Here is a 24,291-nt window from a genome sequence, read left to right on the forward strand (position 1 = left end):
TTATCATGTCTTAATGTCGTTTAGCACATTGATTATAATTGTCAAATCTTCATTATAAAGCGGGAAAACCTAATTAGATGGGATTAGGTCAACTCTTGTCTAAACTCTCGTCAAATCAATCTCAAATCATATTGATTAAGAGACCGTAATTTTTAGTAGAAATCCGTTGTTATTTCTATTAAGAATTTACCTTAATGTTTCTTGTTAAAATGTTTAAGGTTTCATTTAATAACGATTTCGCTTTTAATTTTATGTTTGAAATTCGTCAGAATGTTGACGTCTCAGTTTACAAAATGATAACACGAGACTACACTCCAAAACTTTCGTCGCAAGCAATTGTTTGACTAAAATGATAAATTCAATCGAGCTTTGAACCACATGGAGTGATGTTATGAGAGCATCCACCCACACGAGCACACTCTTCGTTAGCCCGACTAAAGAGGCAACCTAATCTCGATACTCAATCCCATTACATATAACACAACACTAATAGAATTTTAGAATACCAACAACTAATACGACCCATATGCAACCTATCCTTGTTTGAGAATATTACCTTCGAGGTTAGATTAAGGCACCACAGGGTGCGCCTAGGACACGAGGACTCCCAAGCACTGAGAACCAAAAAGATTCCACGACGACATGAAAGTCATGCTATATAATCATCCCTATGAACGTTTACCGACATCAAATGTACCTAACCGAAGAGCTTCACTAGCTATTTGGAGCTAGAAGGCTCGACAGAAAGACCCATTTAGATGGACAAACTCATAAATTTTGATACCAAGGAAACTGTATCCTCGAAGGGTCACACCACAAAAAACAATTATTTTGAATAGAAAATCGAATCAAGAGTCACGAATTTGTCTTTCTAACGCTAATGAATGTTGAAATCGATCGATAATAAACACTTTGAGCTATGATACAAGTATAATTAATCCATAAATTTAGGTTTGTTCTTTCTTATTTGGAAAATCATAAATAAAACAACTAATTTTTCACTTAATCATGACTCGTTGTTCGTCGCTTGCAGGTGAATTAAGGAAATCCAATAATAACGAGTTGTCTTCCTCTGCTCACAGTGATTTCGCGCTAGAATGATGCTCAAAAAATGAAACCAGAATGATCTTCGTCGAATCGATCATATCAAAATCCCGATTGTATGATACCCATGTGATGAAATTCGGATCGGAGGAACATTAGTGTGTAAATCATTCGATTTGTGAACTTGAGTTTTCCGGCATTGCGAAGTAGAAAAAAAGCCCTAGAATTCGGGGGAAGTCTGGTATGGATGCCAAGGATATCTTGGGGTTGCCCAAAAACACGCTGCCTTTGTCCCAAGAGAAGAAGCCTAGGGCTCAGAAAGATGCCCAGAGAAAGCGAGATGGAATTTCTCGGGAGGTAATGTCTTCTCCGTGCTTTTGTTGTGTTTATATGATTGATTAAACTTGGTTTCATTGCTTACAGTAGTAATGGTGGGGGTTTTGGATTGTAGGTTTATGCGCTTACTGGTGGTCTTGCGCCTATTATGCCGGCGATCGATACATCCGAGCTGAAGAAGCGACCTCCATCAGATGAGAAGGTTTTTTTTCTTCTTTTTTTGTGCAATAAGTGTTATCATCTGGTAGTGTGTTGTAATGGTGAATTGAATATCGAAATTGAGACTTCGTTTGCTATACAGTCCTCGAAACTTATGTGAGAAATTTGGGAAGGCCATTGTGTTTGAATGCTTAATTGTGTTATTGAATCAATGTTACTTGAGTGCTTGGCTAATAATCGAGTATCTTACGTGGTATGAGTTTAAAAGTATAGATCTCTCGTGCAATCGATGAATTCAGATGGGATTGAGTCTTAGAGTTGTTCAGGTTACGTTTGGAGCGAAACAAAGACGGTTGCTCCATGCTAGAGGAGGTTCTGATGCACCTTTTGGGTTAAGGGCAGGGTTTTTTTTGGCAAGTTTGTTGCTTTGCTGTTGCATCGAGTGCTTGGCTCGATAGAAATATTGGATTATTTAGAGGTGTTGAGTGGTCTTGGGTTGTTCAGGTTACGTTTGCAGCGAAACAAAGACTGTTGCTCCATGCTAGAGGAGCTACTGATGCCCCTTTTGGGATAAGGGCAGCGTTTTCTTGGCAAGTTTGTTGCTCTGCTGTTGCATCGAGTGCTTGGCTCGATAGAAATTAGATTATTTAGAGGCGTCGAGTGGTCTTGGGTCGAGGTGTGGGATGGTATTAGATTAAACACCTTGTTGTGGGGTTCTGCTCCTTGGATTTCTTGTAATTATCCGTTTGGTTTGGTTTGATTCCTTGTAGAGTTATTGTATTTGTATTGCCCTTACATACTCGCTCATGAATTTAGATTGTTCTTATAATGGTCCTGTGATTTTCCTTCAGATTACATGGCAATGGCTTCCTTTTTCAAACTCTGCTAGAAAGGATAATTTGCAGCTTTACCACTGGGTAGGCTTTTTGGCACCTCTATAAAGCGTCGGATATCCAATTGAGTTTTGTTATTGTTCGAAGTCAAAGTCACTTTTCTCTCCGTCCTCCCAATGTTTTCATTTGTAGGTTCGAGTTGTAAATGGCATTCCACCAACAGGTGACTATTCCTTTGCAAAGTACAACAAGGTAAGGCCAAGTTCTTCTCTTTTTTTTTTTTTTTTTTTTTTTTTTTTTTTTTTTTTTNCCTGTTTTGTATTCTATTAAGTCGAAATTTGAAGTTTTAAAATGTTTTTCATGCACACGTGAAAATGGAAAGTTCGATATTCCCATTGACATCCGTTTCGTTGTGTGTGATTCTAACATAATATAATTTTCTTGCTCTTATATTGGTGAAAATTTGATATTATCTATGTTACTGATTATTAATAAAACATATTTTCTTCTTTGAATGTGTTGCAGTCTGTTGAAGTTGTCAAATACACAGATGAGGAGTACGAGAAGTTTTTAAAAGACCCTGTGGGTATATTTTTCCCATTTTTAATGAAGAGCACGAAGAGCAAAGAGAGCTCTCTCTCTCTCCTCACTCACACACTCACAAACACGAAATTTCACGATATGTAGAATTTTTATATGGTATTATGGCTTATGCCTTGAAGCTTCTATTTGAAACTCTTTTGCCTTTGAGATTCTTTAGGCTTTCAGCTATGGATTATAAGTTGCAACACTATCATTGCTTGAGTGTTTATATTCTATGTAACAACTTATCCTTCGCTTCTACCATGTCACCATATGTTCCGTCTTTATTTGAAGTTTACGGTAAAGCTTGAAGGATGAAGTGTTTCCTCCGTGTGTGTGCGTGCGTGGACATGATTTGATGTTATTTGGAAGTCTACATCACCCTTAGGATGGACCTCACTATTGCACTTCTGTTTTAGATTCAAGAATTGCTCTTCTGTCTTGCATTGTCTTCCAAAGTTCTTAATGCTGTCTTTTGTTTTGTGGTTGAGATATGTACCTTTTAAAATATTTTCAGTCATGGACAAAGGAGGAGACAGATCAATTATTCGACTTGTGCGAAAGGTTCGATCTTCGCTTTGTTGTGATAGCTGACAGGTTTCCATCAACAAGAACAGTGGAGGAACTGAAGGAGCGATATTATCATGGTAGATATAACCATTTTTGGTCTATTATTGCAATCACTTCATGTTTTCTCTTAGGCTGCCAATTTATGTTGTTGGTTTTGTAATACACTTGTTTTGGATCATTTACAAATGAACTTGTGATTATTGAAAACTTATACTATAATATTGTATGTTTATAGCATCAAAAGCAATTTTGGGTGCTAGAGGACCAACATCTCGGGAGGGTTCGGGGAATACTCCTGCCAAGGTCGGTAGTCTTCGAATTAGGTCTATTTCCATTGTTACCTTTTTAAAATAGGAGTTCTTGTTTATTAATTTCCTCAAAAATATCAATGAAGCTACATAGTTGAAGCTGCTTAGCAAATTGACGTTCTGTTCGATTTTCTTATTTATTCTTTATATTTAGGATCCTTTCAATGTCTCACAAGAGATCGAGCGCAAACGGGCATTGTCCATGGTTCTCTCTCAAACAAAACAGAAAGAACGAAAAGATGCAGAGGTCTCGACTCTCTTATGTTTTAGTGTATATGCATACAGTGAAGTCTAAGCCCTTATATATATATACACTATTTATTGTGGCAGGTTCTTGCTGAAGCAAAAAAGATAATCGAATCACGCAAAGCTGAAAGAGTGAGTTCATGTTCTATTTGAATTTTTTTTAGGCTTGGCATTAGCATTGCAGGATTTCATGGTTGAAAGAAATTTCATTATTAGCCTCTAGGCTTTAAGTTATCGTGCCAAAAAAACGTTAGTAATACGAATACTGTATTGTACGGCTAACTAGCTCATTTAAGTATGATATCTAGAGCTGGTTTACGATCTTGGTTATATTCATTTTAGGTGGCTGAAGAATCTAAGTTGGCTGTCACTTCAAATGCTGTCCCAGAAGTTACTGAAAGGGCCGTTGTTCCTGGAGAGTCGGTACCATCTGTATCCAATGTGCAGCCTCCACCTCCAGCAGCTGTACCTTCAACTGTAGTAGCAGATAATGCTTCTACTCTAGCTTCTCTTCGCATGGTATACGGTCCAAATGGATCATATTTAGACGCCTTTTATAGCTTCGTTTCAATAAGGCTTTTGTGATCGATTTTGCTCCCAAAGCTTAATTGATCTATATACCAAAATATGAAATTTGAGAATGTGTTCTGATGACTGATTTCTACGTTTCAGCTTCCTGTATACTTGAGAACATATGCACTTGAGCAAATGGTACATGCTGCAAGCTCATCTGCCGGCCTTAGGACTATCAAACGGGTCGAACAGACCCTACAAGATCTTTCGGTTGGTTAACGTTCTCGTTTTTTCGTTAAATCCAAATACTTGTTTTCTTATAAGGCGGTGAGTTGTGGAGGATTTAATACTGGTATCGATTTCATAGCAGCTCATTAGAAGAAAGAAAAAAACAGAAAAATCTGTTGGACTTTCTTCAGTAGTCCTTGCCTTCCCCGAGTGTTCTTCATGTTCTAGAGTTACAATAGTTGTATAGTTCACTCACAAGAGGGTCTTTCCTTTTTCCTTTTTCTTTTTTAATTTGTAAATAGGTTAATCTAAAACCCAGGGTTCCAACAAAAGCCGTGTGTGCAGAGCATCTTGAATTAAGAAAAGAAATATTGACACTGCTGAATCTTCAAAAGCAGGTACAGTTTTCTTTTTCCATATGAATGTCCCACCAGATTTATGCGCTCTAAACTTGCATTAACATACCACTCATTAACAGTGGATTCAATCATTTTTTTCCTCTCATTCAGAGAGAATTCTCAATGAAGGAAAACCTTGTTGATGGAATATGCTTGTGTCAAATGCCATATCCCTTCAACGTAGTTTAGTTCTAAATTTGTTGTCATTCCTGTTTCTTTCAAACAGTTGCAAAATAAGGAGGCAGAAGGTTCTTCTTTCCGTGAGAGTCCATACAGCGAGGCACCTGGCACACCCAAGGTCGGTAAATGTACTCACGAGCACCGTAATTTCCCATATCTGTGTGACTCTTCCTCTGCTAACAGCATTCATTTCATGCTCTGGGTGTAGGATCGCGCTTTTATTGCTGATTCTATGAGTTTTGGAGGTAAATGGATTCTCTAATAGAACTTATATATTTGGCCTTACTGCACCATCTCTTTCATTTACATGCACCATCTCCTTTTCTGTTCTGGAAGTTCATTTACATGTATATTTGTCTTCTGCTAGGGGAAAGGTTTGTTAAACGGGATCAAAAACGAAAGGTATGTTTGTCAACTATTTATCTTGGAACTCTTTAGGTGTTACCACTCTGTATCTTGTTTTGCGTCTCATTTTTCTTACCGATCATTGTTAGGCCACTGGAAGATTATCTGAAGCTCCATCATCACCTGCTCAATCTAATAAAAGGCCAAGAAAACAGAAGGGATCCGATCTGTGATCCTCTAGGTCTGTAAGAAATCTCGCACATATGGTTGAATTGAGACATTAATGGTATTTCATAAATGTTAATCTATGATGGCTGTCATATGGTTCCATCATCTAACAATGTTAATTACAGTGGTATGCATCTAAAAGGCTAATGCTGGAGCAGGCAGCTTTCCATGATGCCCTTTTGGAGCATCAGTTTCTGATTGATTAAGGATGTTGTGATGAACGTTCATACTGGTTAAGAGACTCAATTTTCATGGTCGTCTGTGCAATCGGGTTAATAACTGTCTGTTTAGTTCATTTATCTTCATCACGAAGGCAAAGCTCTGGTTTTCTTACATCTACTAGCTAGTTTGGTCTTTCTTTTGTTGGCAGAGTTAGCAGGATAGTTCTTATATGATGGTGTGTTACATGTAAATCTAGCCAGAAACGAGGAAGATTAACTCTTTTTTATACACTTTCATTTTGTGTATTAGTTTTTGTTCTTCAACCTAAAAGAATCATGATGTAATTTTCTTTTCTATCGTTGACAAGTAACGTAATATCAAATGGGTCTAGTTTCTATAATAATTTGCTATTCTAGCATGGGTATGCTGCCTGTTGTGGGTCCATCGAACTACTTTCTGTGAGATTCTACATCGCTTAGAGAAGGGAATGAAACATTCCTTATAAGGGTATGAAAACCTCTTCCTACATTTTAAAACCGTGGGCTGACGGTGATATGTAACGGGTCAAATTGGACAATATCTACTAGCGGTGAGCTTGAGCCATTAGAGATCTCACATCTGTCGAAGAGGATAATGAAATATTCTTAGAAGTGTGAAAACTTCTCTCTAACAGACCTAAGCTAATACGTAATGGGCTAAAGTAAACCATATTTGCTAGCCGTAAGCTAATACGTAATGGACTAAAGTAGACCATATTTGCTAGCCGTGTACACTAAGAGTCATCAATAATATATGTATCATTTATTGAACAATAGAACTTTACATGGGTATTCTGGAAAGAGGAGCAGCACCTGTTCATTAAGTGCAGCAGCTAAATGAACTTGAGAAAAGGCTAGCTTGAAAACACAACGTTTGTAATATCTGGGAACTTCTCCTTAATGGCTGCTTTAATTCCTGTACCAATAGATTCAGGACCCTCATACTTAACGACGCAATTGCCACCATCGATCGATATTACTTCCACGCTCCCGCCATAGTTCCTTATGGCTGGCCTCAATATGTCAAGATGACTATTTACTGCCTGCATTGGTGCAACATCCAACGTTAATACTGTTTTCGTTTGAATTTAACATCAGCAAGTGTCTCAAAACATCGAAACTTGTTCGAGTTCTTTTGTATTCGTTCGTTCGTCCAGAGAAAACTCACCTCGGTTGTTATTTCCTTTGGCTCTTCATCATATACTTGGCATATTTCCTTCACTGAATCTCCAAACTTTTCCTTCAGTACTCGTTCGATTCCCATCTTCATGGTGGTTGTTGAGCTCGGGCAGCTACCGCATGCTCCTGAGGATCGAATTGATTCTTGCTAAGTCTTCGGTTAAAAAACAAGAGTAAAATCTTGAAACTTATGGACCAAATGGAATCTAAGCTCAAAACTCAAAGATAAACGCAGGTATCTGCTGCAAGATGTCTAACAAGATAGTGAGGATTACATGCTCACTACCTTTTGCCCACCTACTTCAAGGAGTCGTTTTCCCCTACAGAAGATGAAACAGATAAACTCACCAGGCACGTGTCGAGGCAGGTACTAGAGGTCCAAACCCGGCCTGGACCGAGATAACAAATAAATGCTCTTCAACTAGTCAATAAGGAAAAGTTTTAAAACTAGCTGTGTGAGATCCTACATCGGTTGGAGATGGGAACGAAACATTCCTTATATATAAGGGTATGAAAACTTCTCCCTAGCTAACACGTTTTATAACTGTGAGGCTGACAGTGATACATAATGGGCCAAAGGGGACAATATCTATTAGCGGTGGGCTTGGGCTGTTACAAATGGTATCAGAGCCAAACACCGAGTAGTGTGCCAAGCGAGGATGTTGGGCTCCCAAGGGGGTGGATTGTGAGATCCCACATCGGTCGGAGAGAAGAACGAAGCACTCCTTATAAGGGTGTGGAAACTTATCCCTACCAGACACGTTTCAAGCTGATGGCAATACGCAACGGACCAAAGTGGACAGTTTCTGTTAGCGGTGGGCTTGGGTTGTTAGAAGCGAAAGAGCTACATCAATCTTCAGGAAAATCCCACAAATGTCGTAGGAAACATCCATATTCCAAACATACCAGATCTCCCAACAAAATTCTCCTGAAAACTCTAGGCAATGGGGCAGAGAGCAAAAAATATGATCAAAACCTAAACATATAAGAATTGAGAACCTGGAGGGCAAAAGGATATAGCATCTTCATGAACCTTTTCAGTGGTATTTGAGCTTCTAGGTACCAAGGCCATGGAACTAAGAGTTCTTTGATGTTTTCAACTTCTAAGGATCCTATAAAACTCCCTAACCTATTCGATTGTTCATCAACATTTCGCCGCACATAAGCAATAGCAACCAATCATTCAATTACAAAAATTTCAATACACAAAGCTAAATTAACGAACAAGATTAAAACAAACCCATTCAATGAAATGAGATCAGAAATTCACCCACCAACGAGTTTGAGAGAAACGATTCCATCTTCAACGGACACGACGTCGACATTTCCTCCATCTGCGATTAGATAGGGCCTAACGTCCTCAAGAACCAAGTCTACGTTTGCAGTGGTCAGTTCAAATTTCTGGGCGGAGTACAGCCCTGGCGAGGAGCTCGTGGATGGACCAGAACTCGAAGCGGAAGCTCTAATGGCTTGACTGGGCAACGCCCTATTCAGGCAAACGGGTATTTGATGTTGCCCAAAAGAAAAAGGTGGGTACTGGCGGTGATTTGCAAGAGCTTGGGAATAATAAAGAGGGGTTTTGAGGAGGCCGGAGATAGTTAAAGACGCCATTGATGAAGAAGAAATGAAAAGGAATCTAGCCGATGACGACGAACTTGTTTTACGTCCGCCGATCCAAGATTTATACTAGTCTTTAAATAAAAAAAAAAAAAAAAAAAAAAAAAAAAANTTTATTTTTTTTATTATTTTTTTAATTAAAAAATCATATCAAATTTCTAAGTTTCAAATAATGTCCTAATCCATCTCTGAAAAAATTTTGAAACAAGGAACGCCATCATAAACATGCAAATTTAAACACTAAATCATGACTCTAACATGCAAAATTAAACACTAAATCATGATTCTAGCCTCATGACTTTAGCATGCAAATCTAAACACAAGAAATGTAATCGAACAAATTCATGGCATGCAACTTTCATTATGATATCCAAAAATCTTCCTACTAAATAGTTAAGTGAAAGGTAGTAATTTACGTGATCATCAATACCATAATAACTACTAGCTAATTGTACGTGCACCATCTCAAAAACGTTTAGTTTCTGCTCTGTATGAAATCTTTGCAGATTAGTTTGTATACAGGTATGTGCTGTACAATGCTTTGATCATAACATCTGCACATTCATGAAAAGTTTGTGCTGAAGCGTTGAAGCGTGAGTAGACTTGGAACTTTTTAGATTTCATACATTAAAATAACACAAAAGCAATCAGAAACCACTGAGTTTGAAAATCAAAACCTAAGTATGTTGTTTTGGGACTATATGAACCCTAAAAACACTGCCTTCCTAATTTAACAGTATAGAAGTACAACCAATTTCTTCCGCTCCTCAGCTGATAGTTATCTGCCATGGACGAAATGCTAAGTCGGAATCTCAGACGATAGAATGGGTTTAAACAAAAAAACTCATTTTCTATTCCTGCTTTCCTCACGATCCTTTTCTCGTTTCTTGTAAAGCTTCTCGAGAACACGCTTGGCCTCGCATAGAGGGAAGTTCGCCAGATCGTAATAGTGTGCTGCTACGTCCACCAGCCTGTTGTGACAACAGGAAGAATAGATCAACGTTGTTGCTATCCACTCAGTTATTAGTGCAAGATTTTTAGTTTGAAAAAAGAACATCCTTGCATCATGTGTAGCAAGGATTAACTTGCAAGTAATGCTTAAGATCTAATGCATAAGACCAGACCAAAAGTATATACACATAAACTTGCTTCTGGGTACAAGCATTTAACATTACAGCAAGAGAGACTAACCATTCACCCCGGATATCTGTCACGGTACGGATGAAATTCCTACTCGTTAGGACGTACTCATTATAAATGACCCACTCTGGTTTATGGTCCAAGCAATTTGATGGATGCAAGTGTACCACCTGTAGAACAGATTTGTTAATCCTAAATACAGGCATTGAAAGTGCAGGGTTTACCATGATCTGGTACATCAAGAAAAGAATCCATACCTGGTTGTCCTTCACTGTCAAGTAGTGTCCAGTTCGCTCCAGATGAGCTACTTGCATGAAATACCCAGAAAGCATTGCCTTTCTTATGTTTACGTAGTATTCACGGCTGTTGAAATCTGTGCTGCATAATTTGAGGTTAAACCTAGCCATGATGCGGACTAGTTGCTCTCTGACATTATCTGCAGACTTCATTGCCCTGTGATTGATGAAGTTTTCGTAGCACCATGATTGATCCTCATCTGTGACATAATAGTTGCTTTAGGAACCCATCAAAATTGAATGTAATTAATTGAAAAGGTCAAAGTGAAGACCATAAATACTTACTGTTTTGCTTGTAAGCGTGGTACACGTTCAAGAGCGTTAGATGATCTCCATCAATGTGGCCAAACCTAGCTTTTGCTTCGTCAGCAGCCTTTTGAGCCTCCCTAGGCCGGACAAAGCAATTGGGTACTAAGAAAGAAATTGGTAATCACACACAGGAGGCCCAGGGAAGGTCAGCAGATGCATAGATGCAAGACGAGACCATTTGCTTCATGAGATAATACTGAGAAACTGCAACTAACTACATCAGCACTGACTGAGAAATCTTATGGTGCATGCCATCTGAGGGCATGGAACCAGAGAAGATAGTTGCTGATGACAACCTAGTTTGACAGAATTGTGCTCTAACAACTACTAGTTAGAAGACATGACAGATATACTGCAAACATGCCACGCCAATAAAAATGCATCAAATTTGATGCATCCTGCCCAGTGTTTAACAACCATGGGCATCTGACGTACACACACTATATAGAACTCAAAAGAAATGGGGAACTTAAAAAATTGCAAAAGAGAGGGCTGAAGTACCTGAAAGCATGGCAGAAATTGATAATATTTCATTTGAACATTTGAATTCTGGACTAACAACGAGCATCTTTGACATCTGAGGATCTAATGGAAATTCACTCATTATTTCCCCAAGCTTCGTTAGGTTACCCTCATCATCCAATGCACCCAAATAATTCAGAACTTCTAAAGCTCGCATCAAAGTCTCAGGAGCAGGTGGATCCATAAAATCAAAATGCACAAGGTCATCAATGCCCAATTTCTTCAAGGTAAGAACAGTATTTGCAAGGTTTGATCTCAAAATTTCAGGATATGTCTGTGGCTGCAAATCATTTTGGAAACTCCTTTCCGTGTAAAGTCTAAAACACTTTCCAGGCTGAGTTCTTCCAGCACGACCAGATCTCTGATGTGCACTGGCCTTTGATATAGGAGATACCAGTAATGATTCCACACGTACTCGAGGGTTATAAACTTTCTGTTTTGAGAAGCCAGGGTCAATAACATAGACAATGCCATCTATGGTCAATGAAGTCTCTGCAATGTTTGTGGAAACCACAATCTTTCTTCCAGGAGGTCCATCCTCTTTTACTGGAGGTGGAGCAGGTTCGAAGATCTTCTGCTGCATAGCTGGAGGAAGAGTAGAATATAAAGGCACCACTTTCACAGGCCCTACCTGGTCGCCAAGGTTTGAAATTTCTTTATTTATTTTGCGACATGCATCTTCAATTTCCTCCTCACCAGTGAGGAAAACAAGTATATCACCTATAGGTTCACACAAGTGAATCTGTACAACTGTCCGAATAGCAGCTTCAAGATAGTCCCTTTCAGGTTCCTGTGTGTAAAATATTTCCACTGGATGAAGCCTACCAGGAACTTTCATAAGTGGAGCACCATTAAAATAACCCTGGAACTTTTCAGCCTCAAGTGTGGCACTCATGACCACCAGCTTTAGGTCAGGCCTATTTTTCAAAACTTCTTTCAAAAGTCCAAAAAGGACATCCGTGGCTAATGTTCTTTCATGAGCCTCATCAAGAATAATTACCTTATACCTTTCTAAAAGAGGATCTGTCATTGCTTCTCTTAAAAGCATACCATCAGTCAGATACCTGCCACCCATAAAAAGTACAACACATTTACCAATCACGTAAAGAATAAAATTTCAAATCATAGAGGGAATAGATAACAACACTGATGAGTAGGTACTAAGAAGAATGAGCTTACTTCAAAACTGTTCTGGCACTACTGCAGTCTTCAAAACGGATGCTGTAACCCACCTCTTCTCCAATAGTCACGTCCATCTCTTCAGCAACACGTCTAGAAACTGACATTGCTGCCACCCTACGAGGCTGAGTGCAAGCAACCATCATCTTCTTACGTTTATCTGGACTATCCAGGTCCACGGCTTCTAAAACAAATTGAGGAATCTGTAACAGGCATAATCACCACAATAGACATCAGAATAACAAGAAGACTATCTCAAACAAAATACCCATTAGACATAGCTTAACTGAAAAGCAAACAAGTTGTCTAGAGACACCAAAAATTATTACTAGTACCTTCTAAAACCCTATTAAAATAATAATAAAATAAATAAATAAACCCCAATATCCGCTTGGCCCCATTCTGATGCGATCTAAGAGCTTAAGAAATCAGAGAACTTTCCATACTATCAAACATATATCTTAACCAACTCGCATACCATACTCAACATATGTGGCTCACATATAAATTTAGTCGGTACCCAGCTAGATTTTTCTTAAAGATTAAAGAAATTAAACGACAGTAACTAGATTAAATGTTTTAAGTAATATTCGAAGTCGTCCCATAGTTCGTTCCCTTCTCAAGGGAGGGTAAGGCCAATTATTCTAGTGCAAAAATAATATTCGCAAATTAAGAGCTAAAACAGGTTAAAATGAAAGTTCAGGATTAAATTAGGATATTATCCGAGCATTTAAACAAGAAAAAGCAAAACCACAAATTCTAAGTTTACATCATTAGGTATATTTTTGGCCTAGACTGATGAAGTATGTAGTAAATCCTTCCCAAGAACGCATTACCCCACAATCAAACTAAAGAGCAAAGGTCCTTCTAACCAAAGCACCCCTAATAAAGCCTGACATTGGCTCGAAAAACACAGTACAGAATCTAAAGAATAAAAAAAAATAAAAAAAATAAAAAAAAAAATTAGAATAGAAGTCGAAGAAAAAACTAACAGCCTGAATGGAAGTTAATGAAAAAACTAAAAGCCTGTGTCCAAGACAAAAGGGGAAGTTACAAATAATTCTGAAGTCACTTGCAGTCTCGAAAACATACAATCATCTACACATCAAACATTAGAACGCTTTCCCCAACTAACCTGAGTAGTTTTACCACTACCAGTTTCACCAACCAATATGAGAGTCTGACTGCTCTTTAAAGCCTGGAAAAACTCCTCTTTCTGATGCCAAACAGGCAGAGTCTTCCTCTTCTCCAAAATCTCAAAGTACCTCTGCGAGTACTGCCTCCCAGTCCACCGGTTGATCAGACTATTGCCCGCATTGCCACCGCCATTGTTAAACGCCGCTCCTCCACCGTTCGATTTGTGAATCTTCGGGGGGACAGAGGTGTCGTCCACCACATCAAACAAACTAACCTTCCTCTTCCTCTCCGCACCCATCAAAACCCTTGCCGGCACAGAGATACGGAAATAGCCGAAGAAAAGAGCTGTATTCTACCTCAACCGCAAGACAGGTCCCGGCCAAAACTTGCTTTATCGGAAGAGCGATTGAAGGGGCCTGGTTCTGGAACTGCAAAATTCCGAAACCCTAATTCGAGGGAAGAAGGGAGAGAATGAAGTGGCCTTCGTTATATTATATAGAACTTTCCAGAATTTCACAATCAGTCCCCAATTTCTTATTAATTCCTCGAATGCCACTTTAAGCATTTTAATTACGCCGACAGGACTTTGGACCCCTTAAATTGCTTTGCGCCTGGCCCAATTTGTATGTGGTCTAACACGGCCCAATTTATATGAGATCTAACACGGCCCAATTTATGTAGTCTAATACGGCCCAATTTATATGTAGTCTAACACGGCCCAATTTATATGTGGCCTAACACGGCCCAATTTATATGTGTCTAACACGGCCCAATTCACGGCCCAATTTATATGTGGTCTAATACGGCCCAGTTTATGTGTCTAACACGGCCCAATTTATATGTAGTCTCACAGCCCAATTTATATGTGGCCTAATACGGCCCAATTTATATGTCTAACACGGCCCAATTCACGGCCAATGTATATGTGGTCTAATACGGCCCAGTTTATATGTGTCTAACACGGCCCAATTTATATGTGGTCTAACACGGCCCAATAAAGGGGAACGGATCCAATCGGATCCCATTTCTAGAATCGTTAGGCCTTTTGTGCAAGTCAGAGCTTACCCGATAAAAGATTTCTCTACTTTAAGACCGTCATAGTTACGACCGTCGTTCACGAGGTCTCAATCACAATACTAAAAGAAAAAGAAAAAAAGAAAGGCTCGAGATGGATGCAAACTCGAAGTGGAACTGGCTTAGGTCAAACCAACGCTCGAGCCTAATCCAACATATCTAGAGCTCAATTGGACCTCGAGAAAGGTTCCCGAGGGTCAGAGTACTTAGTGGTTGTTTGGGTATGATTTTAAATTTGAGTGAAATAATTACTTCATGCAAAATCAGTTATACTATAATTCGGTATCGATAAATTAATCACGTATATCTTCTTCTGTGTAATGATCATATAATGGGAAGATCAATACCATATCTTATACACATTGATCTATATAAATACATCGAATAATTAATGATATGAAGTATGTGTCAATGTACAATCCCTTCATTGCCAGCCAAAATCAAATACTTATCTCTCCTAGTAAGCTTTGTGCACTCAAATTTCAAAGCCTTACCAATCTCACTTTGCACCCAATTGGCCACATCAAACTTTGTGGAATTGGTATCATCATGTGATGCAAACAAGCCATCAACCGTGTCCAACTTCTTAATACTGTAAGATGGTGAAGGGTTCATCAAGAAGAAGAACGGGTCAAGGCACTTAAACCCACTTGCACTCGTCCCATAAAACATAGTCACATGTGTGTCGTTTGCTATCGGGACTATTTTTTCACTAATCTCTGCGAACAATGGACTAAACCTTAGAAGATACGCCTCTCTACAAGTGGTTCCTTCAGGACATATAATCAAATTGTCATTTGATAACAATCTTTTCATTAGGGTTGCATCTCGATCGCGATTTCGAGTCAATCGAACGGTTCTAATCGGTGAGAAGAATTCCGAGACTGGACTTAGACTATAGGTGACTGCTAAAGGGTTCTTGATTCTCAATGCAGCTGAAATATAGAGAGGGTCGAGAAGTGTTCTATGGTTGCAAACATATAAACACCCTCGATTGTTGTTGGTTTTGGTTTTTTCAACTGGGATCGAAACAGTGAGGTGCATCCCACTAAAAGCACTAATAGGAACACATAAATTATAAGGCAAACAAATATAAGCAAAAATTCTAATAAAAACAAGAATTAGGGCAAAAGGGAGCCACGTCAAAACGGCAAGAGTGTCCAAAGGAGTTGGGTTTAGGGCTAGCCTTCCATCGTGAAAGATTAACGGCTTCAGAAATTTGTCTTTAGGAAGCGTCTTCCACTTTTTTTTATCAGCTTCACTCACAGTGTAGATTTCCTGTTTGCAAAGATCATCGTCAGCCATAATAATCTTACTTCAGACATTAAATTAATTCAAAAAGCCACAACCGTACTTCTTTAAAATATATTATTAAATGAATATCTGTTTTTACTATAAATGATTTTCGGGTTTAATTTACATTCTTTAATATATGATATGACTTAGAGACATGGATATATATCTAAACATTTATGACAAGACGGGGGAAAATATATTATATATTTTATGTTTTTTTTGGAAATAATATTTTTTTTAAAAATATTTATTATTAATGATAAGACATGTAGATGTTAATATATATCTAAACTATTAAAGACAAGATAGGGTGTTTTAATTTGATTTATCAACTGTAATTTGATTTTCTTGTCGGACAGTTGGAATATATATAGGAATGTTCTAAATATATTTTTAATTTCTTTAAATTAATTATTGATATATTGCTTAACTATATAATAAAAACATTAATATATGAATTTTATAATTATTTAATTTATGAGAAAATCATTAATTATTTTTAGATAGGAAAACCATTAATTATTTGACTTTATTTAGCTACGTAAACTCAATATTGTCCATACATGTGTAATCTTATAATAAATATTGTTTATTTTATTATAAAAATCTCAAAAGGATAACTCAAAAGTTTCAATCTAAAATAATTGAAAAGATTTATTTAGTCAATATAATTATTCAAATAATATATCAAATCAAAATAGACATAAATATACCATTCAAATTATTTTAATCAACCCAGTGCCAGTAGATATTGTCTATTTTGGCTTGTTATGTATTATTGTCAGTCTCACCGCTATTAAAACACGTCTGTTAGGGAGAGGTTTCCACACCCTTATAAGAAATGTTTCGTTTCCCTCTCCAATTGATGAGTGATTATCACTGTTTGATATGAACCACGACCAAGGAATTTTCATACCTCAAGGTCCAATTACAAGGACGAGAGTCAAGAAGCTACAACAAACCTTATATAGTTATATTCAAGCTTTGATGAGCTCACCATAGCTTAGAATATAACTGTATAAGGTTTGTTGTAGCTTCTTGGCTCTCGTTCTTGTAATTGGACCTTGAGGTATGGAAATTCCTTGGTCGTGGTTCATATCACTGTTACTAAATTTTTACAGTGAGATCCCAATGTAAGGAATGTTTTGTTCCCATCTTCAACCAATTTCGGACCTCACTGTTTCTATCTGTAATTTTCTATTGTATTACTGAATCATTTTTAAAAAAGACGATAAAGCTATCAAGAAATTGAACCGATTACCGAAATGGAAATCGTTATGAACGTGAACGAGCTGAAAATTAGGGTTTTTGAAAGAACTTACATTGCAAATGGAAGAGAGGAGATGAAAATCATAACCCATTTGAGAGCCACAAATCCCAATCAAATTGCAATTTTGTTCTTGTTGTTCTTGTTGTTGTTCTTGATGAATCAAATGAGATAATGAAGAAGCCTTCACTTTTGGTTCCATCAAACCCACAAAATACCCACAAAAAGCCTTCAATTCTCTTCCAACCACTTCCTCAACCTCCAAATAATCTCTCAAAAAGCTCTCAATCATGACTTGTGGGAAAAAATTACTGAACCCAATTCTCTTCCTCCCTTTTTTTACTGCCTCAAAACCCTCCAATCCGACGTCGTTCATCAAGAACTTACCCAAAACTGATGACCCAATTCTAAAGTTATCTTTTTTAACCCCAAAAAACGAAATCATCACCATAATTTTCAACCCCATTTCTTGGCCGACAAGTCGGATCAAAGGGTACGACATCAACAAAGCTGTCGCACGGATTACCCCACTTGCTTCAAAAGCCACCAACATGAAGTAAGAGAAGAAAAATGGAGATGAGGGTTTTAATAAAGCCTCTTCCACGTTAAAGATTAGAACTTTTCCTTCGCCGCCGCTGAGTTTCGCCGGAGATGGGTCTTTTTGGTATTTCTGGTGAACGCCGGCGGCGGTGGCGGTGGCGGTTCGCCGGAATTTTTTAGAGAAAATTCGATGGAAAAGAAGGAAGAGAGCTTTAACGACGAAGAAGGGAGTGGATTTCATGTTTGTTTTGGTCTTTGGAAGTGTCTGAAAAGAACAGAGATTTAAAGGTGGTTTATTTATAGGGTTTTTGATTTATTATTGCCCTTGGTGTTGGGTTTAATTACATGATTTGCCATTGTTGTTGCTTCTTGTAGCCACCCTCTTTTACTTCCTTATTTTCCATTTGCATTTAATGTCCCACAAAGTTTGAATATTTTAGTCAATAATTTAGCAAAAGAGAGAGAAAAAAAGGGCCAAGTAATTAATTTTGAAGTGGATATTATCATATGATTAATGTTTGAAATTTCCGTGCTAATAGACTCAATAGACGACGGAAAAATACGATTACGAGTCAAACGATAACGAAAGATAAATTTGTGTTACCAATTTAAATATATTTTAGATGATACAACATTATTACTTTTTCTAAGAACTAAAAAATGTAGATATGCTCGAATGGTGGTGGAGATTTGAACGTTTAAATCTCGAGAAAAGAGAATATTTGTCCTCGATCACGATTCATGACTAGCCAAGCTATGTTCAAGTCAGTGAATAGATGTATTGATTATTGAGCTATAGTCATGTTCGCATTCTGAATGCATTCTTTTATAATATTAATTAGCTAAATTAGTAAAAATATATATTTAATTTAGTAAAATAATAATAATATTAATTATTGTAATAACTAATATAATTAATATTCAAGTTAATTCTTCAACTTAAGTTATTTAATTTGAGCCTAATTTGTTAATCATTTAATTTAATTTTTTAAAAAATTAATACTATATTACTTTCACCTCTAAGTTTATTTATTTGATTATCTAAATTCAAATAATTTTTAATATATATATATATATAATTCAAAATTAAAATACTAAAACCAAAATCATTTTCTATTTCTTATTTTTTAAAAATATAATCAAAATCTAAACTAAAAATTGAAAAAAATAATAATTAAGAATTACATTTTTTTTCCTCAAAAATTTAGATAAGAATTATACAAAATGATTTTTAAAAATAGAATCGTTGTCAAACAATTTTTTAATTATTCACTTTTAATTTTTGGCATTTTTTGTTTCATAGCTTTAAAAATAGATTGAATTTAAAAGTTTAAAGCGCAAAATAATATTTAAATAAATAATATATATATATATATATATATAAATTAAATTATATATTTATAATTAAAGCACGGACATAGTTAATAAATAAATATATAAATCATGAATAAAAAATATAAATGACATTCAACGTTCAATAAATTATAACATTTATATTTGTTGGATTAAAAATAAAAGAATTAATATTTGATTCGTATACTTTTCAAATTAAATCATCTTATTCCTTCCCGTCTCCATAATTAAATGCCCGTTTTATTTTAGTCATTTATTGGTATTATATACTTTTCGTGTATAAAAAAAATGTACATTATTAATATAAACAATAATTATCGTCTTTCTTAACCAACATATTTTTAAAATTACTCTTGAACGTGGTCTCCGGTCTCCGTTCATAATAAAAATCTTATATTATTAGAATAATAATAATAATAATAATAAATAAATAGATGTGTCATGCAAAATTGTCAAAGTTATAATAAATGTTGAAGAAATAGAAGTCAAATTAACCCTCCAAAAATATAGGCTGTTAAGTTACATACCTAAATACTCTCAAGTTTTCAATTTTATAATAAATTTCTTTCTTTTTCAATGATTACTATTTTTTTAAATATTTAAAATTTACTATCAATATTAATGGAGAAAATGATGTATTTGTTGGGGAGTGATTTTAATGAAAATAATAATTTATTTGAGAGTGATTTTAATGAAAATAATAATTTATTTGAGAGTGATTTTAATGAAAATAGCGTATTCGTAAGTGTTTTATTATAAAAGCGACCGTTCGTATAACTATTTACACATTTTTAAGTGTAGTTTTTAAGATATAATTCAGTGAGAATTTTTCATGAGTATCAATGCAACGACCTCTCCCTGCATTGGACACGTTACTTATTCCTTATTTCTAAGAGTAAATACTATCCTCAAAGACTAACACGAATCCTTTGAGTATGTTTTGTTTCCTACGAAGACACTCAACATAAAATTGCTCATAGCAAAACAGATTAACCATGACGGTCCTATAATTGAGCCACCGAAAAAAAGTGGTGCGTTGATATAAGTAGTAACTTTTATTGCCTTTTGACTTTCAATTTGTGATGTCGCACACTTTTGTGGGGAGAACAAAACACCCTTTATAAGAGTGTGGAAACCTTCCCCTACGCGTTTTAAAGTCTTGAGGGGAAGCCCGGAAGAGAAAGACCAAAGAGAACAATATCTGCTGGCTGTGGATTTGGGTCATACAAATGGTAAGAGAGCTAGACACCGGATGATGTGCCAGCCTTCTAGCTGTTCCCCAAAAGGGGTAGACACGAGGCGATGTGCCAATAAGGACGCTGGGCCCCAAAGGGGGTGGATTTGGTAGCGGTCCCACATCGATTGTTGAAAGAAATGAGTGCCAACAAGGACGCTGACCCCAAAGGTGGTGGGATTGTGATATCCCACATTGGTTGGGGAGGAAAACAAAACACTCTTTATAAGGGTATGAAAACCTTCCTCTAGCCGGCGTTTTAAAGCCTTGAGAGGAAGCCCGAAAGGGAAAGCCCAAAGAGAACAATACCTGCTCGCGGTAGATCTGGGTTGTTACACAATTACTACCTAATTATGTAAATAGACCTTTTTCATAATGGCTCCTTCACAAGGACCTCTCAAGTTGCATCCACGATGTTGCAATTTTGTACTCCTTCGACGAAAGATGCCAACATTGAGCTTCGGGTTGTCGTATCAAAAGTCAACACTCTGGAGGCCGCTAGACATGAGAGTGCATGCATCCATCACGGTGAAGACTTTCACAAGGAAACCGAAGATCATCTGCTCAGGACCGCCTTCTTCACCTCAGAATTAGTCATCTAATTGATGAAGCACAACTCGGAGTTAAAATTTCTTTACATTTAACGACTCATCGAGAACGATTTCAGTAATAATCTTTTTGTGTCAGCTGTTATGCTGCGAGGATCGTCCCTGTAGAGGCGACACGGGATGTTTTCATACATGAATCCATGATGAGATTGGCTACAACTAAAGATGAAGATGGGGTTAACAAAAGAAAATGACAGAGACAAAGTTTGATGTCAAAGTCAGAAGCTTTTGTTTCTCTGCAAGACAAAAGCCTATGTGTAGAGCTCAAGCTTAGCTTTGAACATAAAATCACAATATCATTTTGCTGTCTAATACCTGAAATCTTGGAAAGTTTCAAAGCTTCATTGTAACGGCCCAAGCTCACTGCTAACAAATATTATTCTCTTTGAACTTTTCGTTCCGGGCTTTCCCTCAAGGGATTAAAACGTGTCTGTTAGGAAGAGGTTTACAAACTCTTATAAAGAATGGTTTCATTCTCCTCCCCAACCAATGTGGTCGAGATGTGGGATCTCACAATCCACCCCCTTCGAGGCCCAACATCCTCACTAGCACTCATTCCTCTCTCCCATCGATGTGAGATCTCATGATCCACCCCCATCGTGACCCATACCGCCCAATGTCCACCCCCCTCGAATTCGCTGACACACCGTTCAGTATCTAACTCTAATACCATTTGTAATGGTCCAAGCTCACCGCTAGGAGATATTGTTCTCTTTGAAGTTTCAAAATACATTTGCTAATGAGAAGTTTCCACATCTCTTATAAAAAATGTTTCGTTCTCCTCCCAACCCATATGGGATCTCACATCCATTGAATAAGATATGCTCATAAATCTAACAAATTCAAGAATCAATTGGCCAGTGGTCGATTGTACCTGTTTATCCTCGAAGAACGGCATGAACATCATCTACCAGCAGCAAATCAAAGGCGTAGAGGGTTAAGCATCATCCAAACATATCATCATAATCCTGCAGGTTTGTTAGCTAAATTGAAAAGGAAAAAGTTCGTAACTCAACTCATCAAAAGAAAGCCTGGAAGCATGCAGGACTGTCTGCTATACCTTTTAAGTAGGTTCAGCTACCTACATCCAAGAACATCACCATGAACTTTCCAATATAAATTATTAAGATATAAAAGCATCTGATTACAAAAAAAAAAAAAAAAAAAAAAAAAAAAAAAAAAAAAAANACGAAAAATTCGATGTTTCTTCGTATTTATATACAGATCAGTCGGATGCAACCGCGCATCGAAGCAACTATTCAAAAATCATGGCCATAAGAGCCAGCAAGCTGGCTCCTAGGCTGTCAACTTCAAAAAGATCCTCAAATCAGCCACCCTTTTCACCTTAAAGAGGAACAAAACCCGAAACGAGTTACGCAGCAGAACTGCATCAACAAGATGGTACAAAATTAGACTAGGAATACTTGGAAAGTTATATTCAATAAACCATAACCATTCACTAACGATACGCACTTAACATCGGGGGGATTCGCCATATTGCTTTCATTTGGAGGAAAGCTTTTAATGTACTGAACGGAAATGAAACCGCTACTACCATCAACAGCAGGTTCGGGTGACCCCTGCAGCATCGGACTGCTTCGGGAACTTATTCCTGTAAACATGGTTGAATAAAACTCCCTTAAGAACATAATGCTAAAAGAAGGCACAAACTGATAACCAGATTGAAGGACACGACACTAAGAACACCCTCCCCAAACTACAAATTTTCAAGACCAAGCAGTATAGGACTTATAATAAGCTAACCTTGAAGGATGATTACAAGGAAGAACAGGAATGTGATAATCATGGCAGGAATGCAACTATTGAAGGAAGATGTTTTCTCGGCTTTTGACTTCCTTAATGCTTTCATTCGCTCGACTCTTGCACGTTTTTTCATGGCAATTACTGCAATTTCCTTCACCAGCCTTCTATCAGCAGCATCAAGAGCAGGACCTTTGGGCGGCCGTGGTGGCTTCAGAGCCTTTTTCTTATTCTTATGCTTCCCTCTAGCATTAGTTTTCTCGACATGCGCAAAAGCTTCACAATCGTCTTCTCCTTCCAAATTCTTATCTATCAACAACTCTACGTTCACATCAGCAACAACATCGGCAACAGAATTAACAAAATTACTGTTTGACGCTACGACTAGCTCATCTTTTAGCAGTGTATCCTCTGTCAACCTATTCCAAATGTTCTTTACATCTCTTTTGATCGAACTTGGTTCCACACTTCCAACCTCGTCACCGATCCTCCCCCCACTTTCGAGATCAAACGCGAGATCCCTTTCTCTTAAAGCCATGTACTCAATCTCATAGCCTTTCAACTAAAACAACCAAAATTCACTCGAACTCTGCAATCAAAGATGAACGTTCAATCCTAATGCGAATCCCCGAATCGCTGTAACATAACAATGAAGAAACAGAAGAACACTCCCACTTCAATACAATGAAATTTCCAACATATTGCAAATGCAAAACTTCAAAATCCGTGAAATAGCTGAACCATACTGAGAAGGTCAATCTCAAGAACATCAAAGGGACCTCCAAAGAATCTAACCCATAAGTCTCTTAAATTACAAAATAAGCAAGAAAACAACAATTAACATAGCATTGGTAAGAATCCGACACCAATATTTCGATACCAATAGCCAAACAAGAACAGCTTCGGTAATGCGAAAACAAATTTAGCAAAACACACAAAAAATGAGAAAAACATCATCCCAGAAATTATGAAAAACTAAAAAGAAACCGATTAAACATAAACATAAACATAAATTGGAACGAACAAACAAGTCCGAAAATAACCTAGAATGAGTCGAATCGAAAAATCCAGAAACCCAATAGCGAGGAATCAGTAAAAACCTACCGAAATTCAATCGGTATTCAGCTCAGACCGACAAAATCCAAATCGATTACGGAACAGTTCTTGTCTGATCATCAGGACATGAAAAAATGCATTATTGGAAAATAAAAAATAGTTGAATGAAATGGGACATGGATAAATTATGAAAGTAAACCTTTATGAAACTGGAGCGTGAGAATTTGTCCTGATCGGAGACGGCGACGGATGACTGAGTCAATCCTTGGATGATATTTATATTTGCTCCAAACGGGTCAAAAACCAATGGAAACGATAATTCCCAGTTGATTATGAAATCGTCGGCCACATTTGGAAATTTCCAGAACCGGTAAAGTTTTTTATATTGTTTTTTCGTTTTTTTTTCAGTTCTTTGAGGGAATTAGTTTTTTTTTTTTTTTTTTTTTTTAATAATAATTATTTTGTTGAATTAAAAATTAGTTATTAAAAATGAAAACAAAATTATATTTTCTTCTCATTTAATGAAGCTTTTTTAATATATATAATTTTGAAC

The 24,291-nt window shown here is 37.0% G+C and overlaps 5 protein-coding genes across 11 annotated transcripts; 1 reads left to right on the plus strand and 4 right to left on the minus strand.

Moving 5' to 3' along the window:
• The first annotated feature begins 1,001 nt into the window (after positions 1 to 1,001).
• Positions 1,002 to 6,532, plus strand: LOC111807664 (SWR1-complex protein 4-like). 2 transcript variants are annotated; one of them, XM_023693481.1, is made up of 17 exons: positions 1,003 to 1,401; positions 1,496 to 1,582; positions 2,391 to 2,456; positions 2,565 to 2,624; positions 2,898 to 2,954; positions 3,472 to 3,601; positions 3,760 to 3,827; positions 3,987 to 4,079; positions 4,163 to 4,210; positions 4,421 to 4,597; positions 4,751 to 4,861; positions 5,122 to 5,217; positions 5,444 to 5,515; positions 5,606 to 5,642; positions 5,765 to 5,799; positions 5,892 to 5,983; positions 6,096 to 6,532. In XM_023693481.1, exons 1-16 carry the CDS (start codon positions 1,288 to 1,290, stop codon positions 5,973 to 5,975), a joined length of 1,335 nt encoding a protein of 444 aa, XP_023549249.1. In that variant the 5' UTR covers positions 1,003 to 1,287; the 3' UTR covers positions 5,976 to 5,983; positions 6,096 to 6,532. The 2 variants fall into 2 exon arrangements, with proteins under 2 accessions (XP_023549250.1, XP_023549249.1); XM_023693482.1 differs by lacking the exon at positions 2,898 to 2,954 and having other exon boundaries at positions 1,002 to 1,401.
• Positions 6,533 to 6,861: 329 nt separating this feature from the next.
• Positions 6,862 to 9,014, minus strand: LOC111806508 (nifU-like protein 1, chloroplastic). Its single transcript, XM_023691854.1, has 3 exons — positions 8,624 to 9,014; positions 7,339 to 7,475; positions 6,862 to 7,213 (listed from the first exon to the last, which is right to left on the minus strand). The coding sequence occupies exons 1-3, from the start codon at positions 8,958 to 8,960 to the stop codon at positions 7,025 to 7,027; spliced, it is 663 nt and encodes a 220-aa protein (XP_023547622.1). The 5' UTR covers positions 8,961 to 9,014; the 3' UTR covers positions 6,862 to 7,024.
• A 495-nt stretch (positions 9,015 to 9,509) lies between these two features.
• Positions 9,510 to 14,048, minus strand: LOC111806837 (probable pre-mRNA-splicing factor ATP-dependent RNA helicase DEAH2). 3 transcript variants are annotated; one of them, XM_023692331.1, is made up of 7 exons: positions 13,548 to 14,041; positions 12,413 to 12,615; positions 11,213 to 12,297; positions 10,688 to 10,813; positions 10,364 to 10,602; positions 10,158 to 10,276; positions 9,510 to 9,937 (listed from the first exon to the last, which is right to left on the minus strand). In XM_023692331.1, the coding sequence occupies exons 1-7, from the start codon at positions 13,845 to 13,847 to the stop codon at positions 9,811 to 9,813; spliced, it is 2,199 nt and encodes a 732-aa protein (XP_023548099.1). In that variant the 5' UTR covers positions 13,848 to 14,041; the 3' UTR covers positions 9,510 to 9,810. The 3 variants fall into 3 exon arrangements, with proteins under 3 accessions (XP_023548099.1, XP_023548101.1, XP_023548100.1); XM_023692333.1 differs by lacking the exons at positions 9,510 to 9,937; positions 10,158 to 10,276 and having other exon boundaries at positions 10,455 to 10,602; positions 10,688 to 10,788; positions 13,548 to 14,047; XM_023692332.1 differs by lacking the exons at positions 9,510 to 9,937; positions 10,158 to 10,276; positions 10,364 to 10,602; positions 10,688 to 10,813 and adding an exon at positions 10,820 to 10,915 and having other exon boundaries at positions 13,548 to 14,048.
• An 896-nt stretch (positions 14,049 to 14,944) lies between these two features.
• LOC111807447 (probable glycerol-3-phosphate acyltransferase 3) lies at positions 14,945 to 17,972 on the minus strand. Its single transcript, XM_023693179.1, has 2 exons — positions 17,242 to 17,972; positions 14,945 to 15,901 (listed from the first exon to the last, which is right to left on the minus strand). The coding sequence occupies exons 1-2, from the start codon at positions 17,965 to 17,967 to the stop codon at positions 15,032 to 15,034; spliced, it is 1,596 nt and encodes a 531-aa protein (XP_023548947.1). The 5' UTR covers positions 17,968 to 17,972; the 3' UTR covers positions 14,945 to 15,031.
• A 3,965-nt stretch (positions 17,973 to 21,937) lies between these two features.
• LOC111806405 lies at positions 21,938 to 24,098 on the minus strand. 4 transcript variants are annotated; one of them, XM_023691701.1, is made up of 5 exons: positions 23,938 to 24,098; positions 23,787 to 23,850; positions 22,686 to 23,271; positions 22,395 to 22,533; positions 21,938 to 22,306 (listed from the first exon to the last, which is right to left on the minus strand). In XM_023691701.1, exons 3-5 carry the CDS (start codon positions 23,218 to 23,220, stop codon positions 22,294 to 22,296), a joined length of 687 nt encoding a protein of 228 aa, XP_023547469.1. In that variant the 5' UTR covers positions 23,221 to 23,271; positions 23,787 to 23,850; positions 23,938 to 24,098; the 3' UTR covers positions 21,938 to 22,293. The 4 variants fall into 4 exon arrangements, with proteins under 4 accessions (XP_023547469.1, XP_023547470.1, XP_023547472.1 ...); XM_023691702.1 differs by having other exon boundaries at positions 22,686 to 23,318; positions 23,938 to 24,093; XM_023691704.1 differs by lacking the exon at positions 23,787 to 23,850 and having other exon boundaries at positions 23,938 to 24,093.
• Positions 24,099 to 24,291: the final 193 nt, after the last annotated feature.

Source organism: Cucurbita pepo, chromosome LG12 (assembly GCF_002806865.2).
Source record: "Cucurbita pepo subsp. pepo cultivar mu-cu-16 chromosome LG12, ASM280686v2, whole genome shotgun sequence".
Taxonomy (NCBI): Eukaryota; Viridiplantae; Streptophyta; class Magnoliopsida; order Cucurbitales; family Cucurbitaceae; genus Cucurbita; species Cucurbita pepo.